Source organism: Schistocerca nitens, chromosome 4 (genome assembly GCF_023898315.1).
Source record: "Schistocerca nitens isolate TAMUIC-IGC-003100 chromosome 4, iqSchNite1.1, whole genome shotgun sequence".
Lineage (NCBI taxonomy): Eukaryota > Metazoa > Arthropoda > Insecta > Orthoptera > Acrididae > Schistocerca > Schistocerca nitens.
In genome coordinates this window covers 57,389,141-57,396,964 of record NC_064617.1, presented here as the reverse complement: position 1 = coordinate 57,396,964, position 7,824 = coordinate 57,389,141, and the positions used below count along the sequence as shown (strand labels likewise).

The following is a 7,824-nucleotide window of genomic DNA, read 5'->3' as shown; positions in this document are numbered from 1 at the left end:
GCGATTTCCTTTCCCAACCCGAATTTGGCCTCCATCTTTAGGTCTATACTGACTCCGTCAACGTGACGTTAGACGCTAACTTTCACTCACTTAACTCTTCTCGAAAGCACAAAGCCGTGCGACTTGCGATGCGCTGCCCTCTTTCGCCGTAGTCGGCGCTGGCTGCTGGCTAGCGACTTAGTCACTGGCCTTCGAGAAGGACAAGTTGCGAGGGATAACGGGACCCGGTGAGTGGGGGTGGGGAGGAGAAATCCTTCGGCGAGCACGCCTCTTCCGCAGGTATGCAGTGTCGGAAAGTGGGTGACTGCAGCTGCTGCTACATTAGCCGCCTGCGTTATATGTCATAGTTCCCATTATGAAAATCTGCTACCGGGTAGGGGCAACGGAGTGTATTCTTCTTGTATTTATCGGCCTCCTCTTATTATCCGATTCCTGCGAAGGTAAGGCCAAAAGCACGATACCATGTGTTACTTAGATTCTAGCTGGGCCGTACCTTTGAAATAGGAGCACAACAGAAGACGACAAATATGGGAAAGGAATAAGATTTTCTGCGCGGATGGAACACTCGTGCTGCACACTGTTAACAGACAGTTAAGAAGTAAAGTGACACCAGTGGGTGACGTGAATTATTTGCCTGTGGTCTTGAATAAAAAGCGAGAGTAAACTCCCTGAGAGTAGTGGTGATGTCGGACACATATCCCTTAACGCTCGACAACCGTGTTAGCAACAAGGAAAGAAGCTGAGCACATTGTGATTCAAGATGATCTTACAACCTTTTTTTTCTGCGTGGAAACTCCTTTCTGCCGCTGGTATCAAAAGTCAGGTCTGGAATAAAACGATTCAATCCCCAACTAAAAATAGGCATAAGATGAAAGATGAGGAGGAGTTGCCTGGAAAATACCTCAGTTATTCGTATTTGCGTTAATGACATTAAGATTTCAAAAGCTCCATCTAACAGATGTTTTTTGAGAAGCAGTTTGCGAATATACATCTACAGAAAGTAAATTGAAGGAAGAAATATCCTCGGAAAATACACAATTTTTTGATGTAACAATTGTTACTGAACAATTAACTTCAAATTACGTCTGCTGTAATTACAGGTGTAACATATAGTAACTATTTGGGGTTTCTGCTTGTTATATTCTGCATATAACAAATGAATTAAGTATACCAGCAAGTAAATTTTAAACAAAATTTTCTGAGTTTGTTTTGTTTTGGATTGAGTGCTATACTGGTAAATTCGTTTTCAATCACTAACTTTTTGGCATCAAACTTTTATCTATTTGCATATGAGACAGAAAATAAATGGCAGCTATTGTAAATGTTGTCTAAGCAGTATCTAATTCTAGTTCTTCATCTCTATTAATTAATTTGAAGCTGCAATTCTCAAAATGTCAAACATAATTTTAAGAACTACTGGCTCATACATTTTACATGATAAAAGTGTGGTATATGCTAGATGAGCACATCACATTGTCATAGGAAACTGACATTACATAGTGGAAACAGCTTTCTTTGCTGTAGAGAACAAGCAGTGGAATTAGGGACTTTTGAATTTGTGCTTCCTATTGTAGTGTGAAAGTCTTATGTTTGTCACTGATCTTGATTAAATGCATACCAATGTAGTCACGAGTCGGCATTGATTCTACACAGAAATAATTTTACAAATATGACTTTTACTCTCAGAATGCAAGAAGAAACTGTTTTAAGGAAGGAGAACTTATTGAGCAGTCAGTGATAAAACTGTAGGATTTTGCACTAACAGAAAATTATGTCGATTGCTATATCAGTTTTGTATTTGTGAAAGTTTATTTTTTTCGTTATAGATACTACCATTCATCAGTCTTCATTCATTTGTTGCCCTTCCAGTATTCAACATTCATTACAGACAATATTTTCTGTTTCCTTGATTGGGTGCTCTCTGTCATTAATATAACCCCTCTTTACATTTTGTTATATATTTGCATTGCTTTTCAGTTAAGTTGTGTTGTTGTTCTGGTCTTCATTTTGAAGGTTGGTGTGATGCAACGTTCCATGCTGTTCTATCCTGTACAGGCATCTTAATCTCAGCATAACTGTTGTGACTCACCACTTGGATTCTGGTTATTATAGTCAAATCTTGGACCCCTCTTCCAATTTTTCCTCCCAATACTTCCCTCCATTACCAATTTTTTTATTCGTCAATGCTGCATGACATGTCCTGCCCACCGATCAGTATCTTTAGTCAAAAATTTCATTTCTTCCCAACTTCATTCATCCTTCTTTATTAATTAGCCAAGCTACCCGTCTTATCCTCAGCATTCTTCTATAGCATCACATTTCTAAAGATTCTGTTCTCCAATGAAAAATCCAGGACGAAGTGTAACAATATTATGAAAACGATAGTTGCTACTCACCATATAGTGGAGATGCTGAGTCACAGACAGGCACAACAAAAAGACTGTCAGAAAGTGAACTCTCAAATGACTGGAATAGTCAGAAGTAGACAATATACAAACACATACTCATGCAAACACAACTCACCTTGACCATGGTGTTTACTGTTCACATTTCACTTCCATATTTTTATTCTATCTACTTTAGTCACCATAAGTTATTTTGCTGTCGAAATAACAAAACACACCTAATAGTTTCATAATCCCATTTCCTAATCAAATTTCCTCAGAATCCATTTATCTGATTTTATTACATCACATTACCCTAGTTTTACTTTTGTTGGTAGTCACCTTATACCGTCTTTTCAAGCAATTATCCTGTCTGAATTACAATGTCATTAGCAAATCTCAAAGTTTTGTTTCACCTCTCTGAACTTTTAAACCCTTTTCAGACTTTCTTCTTGGTTCCCTTCACAGCTTGCTCATTATACCAGTTGTGTAATATCGGAAATAGGCTGATATCCTGTCTCACTGGATTAAAGTGCCATTGACTCTTTTATATAAGGAGGCCAAAGAACAGAGCTGCAATATTATGGACCAGTATCCTTAACATTGGTGTGCTGCAGTATTCTTGGACATATTTGAAGTTCAAATACAAAAATTTTCCTTTAGGCAGAAAAGCTTTTGTCCATAAATCAGAATTAATTTAGAAAGCATCAGTTGTATGAACTCAGCTTGCCCTTCTCTCACACCACAGGTGAAGGGCAACAGGCTGATTCCATATTCCTAGATAACCAGAAAGCATTTGACTCAGTGCCTCATTGCAGACTGTTAACAAACGTCCTAGCATATGGAACAAATTCCCAGCTGTGTGAGTGGCGCAAACACTTCTGAAGTAATAGAGCCCAGTACATTATTCTGGATGGTGTATGTTCATCAGAGACAAGGTTTTCATCAGAAGTGCCCCAGGGATGTGTGGCAGCACCACTCTTGTTTTCTATATATGTAAATGATCTGAGGGATAGCATGAGCAGCAATCTGTGACTTGTGCTGATGATTCTGTAGTGTAAGCAAAAGTGTCAACATTAGGTGAATTAGACAGAATTTCTATTTGATGTGATGAATAGAAAATTGCTCAAAATGTAGAAAAACATAAGTTAAAGCAAATGAGTAGGAGAGATGTTCCTGCAATGTTTGGAAACAGTATTAGTGGTTGCTGTTTGACACAGTTATGTAGATTAAATACCTAGACATAACATAGCAAAGTGATAAGAAATGGAACAAGAACATAAGGTCAGTAATAGGGAAGGTGAAGAGGCAACTTTGGTTTGTTGTTGTTGTTGTGGTCTTCAGTCCTGAGACTGGTTTGATGCAGCTCTCCATGCTACTCTATCCTGGACAAGCTCCTTCATCTCCCAGTACCTACTGCAACCTACACCCTTCTGAATCTGCTTAGTGTATTGATCTCTTGGTCTCCCTCTACGATTTTTACCCTCCATGCTGCCCTCCAATGCTAAATTTGTGATCCCTTGATGCCTCAAAACATGTCCTACCAACCGATCCCTTCTTCTAGTCAAGTTGTGCCACAAACTTCTCTTCTCCCCAATCCTATTCAATACCTCCTCATTAGTTATGTGATCTACCCACCTTATCTTCAGCATTCTTCTGTAGCACCACATTTCAAAAGCTTCTATTCTCTTCTTGTCCAAACTGGTTATCGTCCATGTTTCACTTCCATACATGGCTACACTCCATACAAATACTTTCAGAAACGACTTCCTGACACTTAAATCTATACTCGATGTTAACAAATTTCTCTTCTTCAGAAACGATTTCCTTGCCATTGCCAGTCTACATTTTATATCCTCTCTACTTCGACCATCATCAGTTATTTTACTCCCTAAATAGCAAAACTCCTTTACTACTTTAAGTGTCTCATTTCCTAATCTAATTCCCTCAGCATCACCCGATTTAATTTGACTACATTCCATTATCCTCGTTTTGCTTTTGTTGATGCTCATCTTATATCCTCCTTTCAAGACACTGTCCATTCCGTTCAACTGCTCTTCCAAGTCCTTTGCTGTCTCTGACAGAATTACAATGTCATCGGCGAACCTCAAAGTTTTTACTTGTTCTCCATGAATTTTAATACCTACTCTGAATTTTTCTTTTGTTTCCTTTACTGCTTGCTCAATATACAGATTGAATAACATCGGGGAGAGGCTACAACCCTGACTCACTCCTTTCCCAACCACTGCTTCCCTTTCATGCCCCTCGACTCTTATAACTGCCATCTGGTTTCTGTACAAATTGTAAATAGCCTTTCGCTCCCTGTATTTTACCCCTGCCGCCTTCAGAACTTGAAAGAGAGTATTCCAGTTAACGTTGTCAAAAGCTTTCTCTAAGTCTACAAATGCTAGAAACGTAGATTTGCCTTTTCTTAATCTTTCTTCTAAGATAAGTCGAAAGGTTAGTATTGCCTCACGTGTTCCAACATTTCTACGGAATCCAAACTGATCTTTCCCGAGGTCCGCTTCTACCAGTTTTTCCATTCGTCTGTAAAGAATTCGCGTTAGTATTTTGCAGCTGTGACTTATTAAACTGATAGTTCGGTAATTTTCACATCTGTCAACACCTGCTTTCTTTGGTATTGGAATTATTATATTCTTCTTGAAGTCTGAGGGCATTTTGCCTGTCTCATACATCTTGGTCACCAGATGGTAGAGTTTTGTCATGACTGGCTCTCCCAAGGCCATCAGTAGCTCTAATGGAATGTTGTCTACTCCCGGGGCCTTGTTTCGACTCAGGTCTTTCAGTGCTCTGTCAAACTCTTCACACAGTATCTTATCTCCCATTTCATCTTCATCTACATCCTCTTCCATTTCCATAATATTGTCCTCAAGTACATCGCCCTTGTATAAACCCTCTATATACTCCTTCCACCTTTCTGCCTTCCCTTCTTTGCTTAGAACTGGGTTGCCATCTGAGCTCTTGATATTCATACAAGTGGTTCTCTTCTCTCCAAAGGTCTCTTTAATTTTCCTGTAGGCAGTATCTATCTTACCCCTAGTGAGACAAGCCTCTACATCCTTACATTTGTCCTCTAGCCATCCCTGCTTAGCCATTTTGCACTTCCTGTCGATCTCATTTTTGAGACGTTTGTATTCCTTTTTGCCTGCTTCATTTACTGCATTTGGTTTATTGGGAGAATTTTACGAAACTGTAGCCGATCTATGAAGGAGACTGCATAAAGAACGCTAGTGCAACCCATTCTTTAGTACTACATGAAAGTTTACAATCCCCACCAGATCAGATGAAAGGAAAACATCATAGCTATTCAGAGGCATGCTGCTATATTTGTTATCACCTGCAAGTGTTACCGAGATGCTTTGTGAATTCAATTGGGAATCCCTAGAGAGAACACAACATTCTTTTTGGAAAAGACTATTATAAAAATTTAGAACACCTGCATTTGGAACTCACTGCAGAACAGTTCTTCTTCTGTCAACATACATTTTGCATAAGGTCTCCAAAGACAAGCTAAGAGAAATTGGGTCTCATATGGAGGCATATAGGCAAGTGTTTTCCAGTCTCTACATTTGCAGGTGGAACAGGGAAGGGAATGACTGGCAGTGGTACAAGTTACCCTCCAACATGCACTGTATAGTGGTTTGCAGACTATGACTGTAGCTATAGATATGTTCCATATCATCTTCATCAACTTACTCTGCAGTTTTCATTATATTGTCTTCAAACGTTGGGAAATATTGTACAGTTTAAAATTTGATTTTGAAATCTCTGTCTCACCATTATATAATCAATCTAAAACATTTCAGAATCTACAGCTCTCCTTTGTGTTGTTTCTTCAATCAAGTACAGGGCATTTATAAATGAATAGTGTGGTTTTAAAAATTAATACTGAATCAGTTTATTACCTTTTACTGGCAAACCTGACAGCATAAGCAGCAGCAAATGTCTGAGTTTTTGTTGCATTAATCACAATCCTTCATTATGTGCAGCCTTGGTCACACAATAAACATCTACACAGTAATCAAATTCTTCCCATAATCGGTGTAGCATGTCCTCTGTGGCAGTCTGTAGTCACGCTTTATCTGATCACACACTTCCTCAAGGGAAACAGGCATTGCAGTACACAAAACCAGTATTCACAAATCCCTGTAAAAAGAAATTGCAGGGTATTAAATCTGGTGAATGAGGTGACCAGAGGAAAAGGCTGTAGTCTGTTTTTGCAGCATATCCTATTCAGCTTTGGTGAAGAATACAATTGAGAAGCTCTCGTACATCTGTGAAAATGGGATGGAGAACTGTCCAGTGTCAAAATGTAATCATTTTAACTGTTGTTTGGTTGGGGTAGCAATCAGGTTTCTAACATCTCTAGAAATGAATTACCCATAAACTTTCTTGTGTGACACCACACAGAAAATGTTTACTTTTGGACAGTCAGATTGATGCTTTATCAGTGTATGAGGTTTCTCACATCCCTAGATACGGATATTGTGTGTGTTCACCTTGTCACTTACATGGAAAGGGGCTTCATTGCAAGAGATGAGTCTTTTTACAAATCATAACCAATTCCCTCCTTGCTTTACTTAGTGACTTGCGAGGACATCGGTGAAACACCATGAGCTGTCTTTCAGCATTTGTGTCAGACACAAGGATTCAGCCAGGACTGTTCCCCATACAAAGGCACCTGGTTTCCACCAACTGTTGGAACCACTTATCTATGTTATTCTTGTGTGGTGGGTCTTTCGTAAACTCTGCACAAAACTCACACTGCACTGTAACCATAGATCTGGACACCTCAAAACAGAGCTCACAGAAAGCCTTTTCCTGTTGTGATGCCATCTTGGAAACAGATGCTACACCAGTGCAATAAGAATGGCAAGTGAACAGTGGGCAGAAAAACAAAATTTGTACTGTTGCTTATGCTGTAAGTTTAGCCCATATGAAGTGATAAATTGATTTATTGTTAATTTTTAAAACTGCAACATTCATTTACAGACATCCTGTATTAGCAGTGATTAAATTGTTTGATCTATGGAGCTAGTAGGCATGTAACTTGTGCTACTGTTGTAGGTGTTGGTTTTGTGTCTGTCTTGATGGCTATAATACATTCACTGTGCTGGTCATAGTGACTTGCTTGTACTGCTGTTTTCTTATTCATCATTAGACCTGGGTCTACTATTGCATTACCCTTATTTGATTTTATGTTGATAATCCTGTGCTCACCTGACCTGAAACCCTATTCTTCCTACCATCACACTTCACTAATTACCACTGTATCTATCTTTACTGTATCCTTTTCTCTTTTTAAATTCTATAATATGATAAAGATATCTGACAGCCACACCCTGACCCATAGAACCCCTGATTTATTTTTCCTGATGACAACTCTTGTCTAGATCTTGCCAGAAGATCCAAATGGGGG

General features: G+C 38.9%; 1 protein-coding gene across 1 annotated transcript in view; it reads left to right on the top strand.

Moving 5' to 3' along the window:
• Positions 1-286: 286 nt before the first annotated feature.
• LOC126253008 (uncharacterized) overlaps positions 287-7,824 on the top strand; it is a 45,754-nt gene continuing 38,216 nt past the window's right edge. Inside the window, exon 1 of the mRNA XM_049954061.1 lies at positions 287-440. Within this exon, the coding sequence (XP_049810018.1) occupies positions 356-440 (85 nt within the window). The 5' untranslated portion in view covers positions 287-355. The remainder of the gene's footprint in view (positions 441-7,824) is intronic.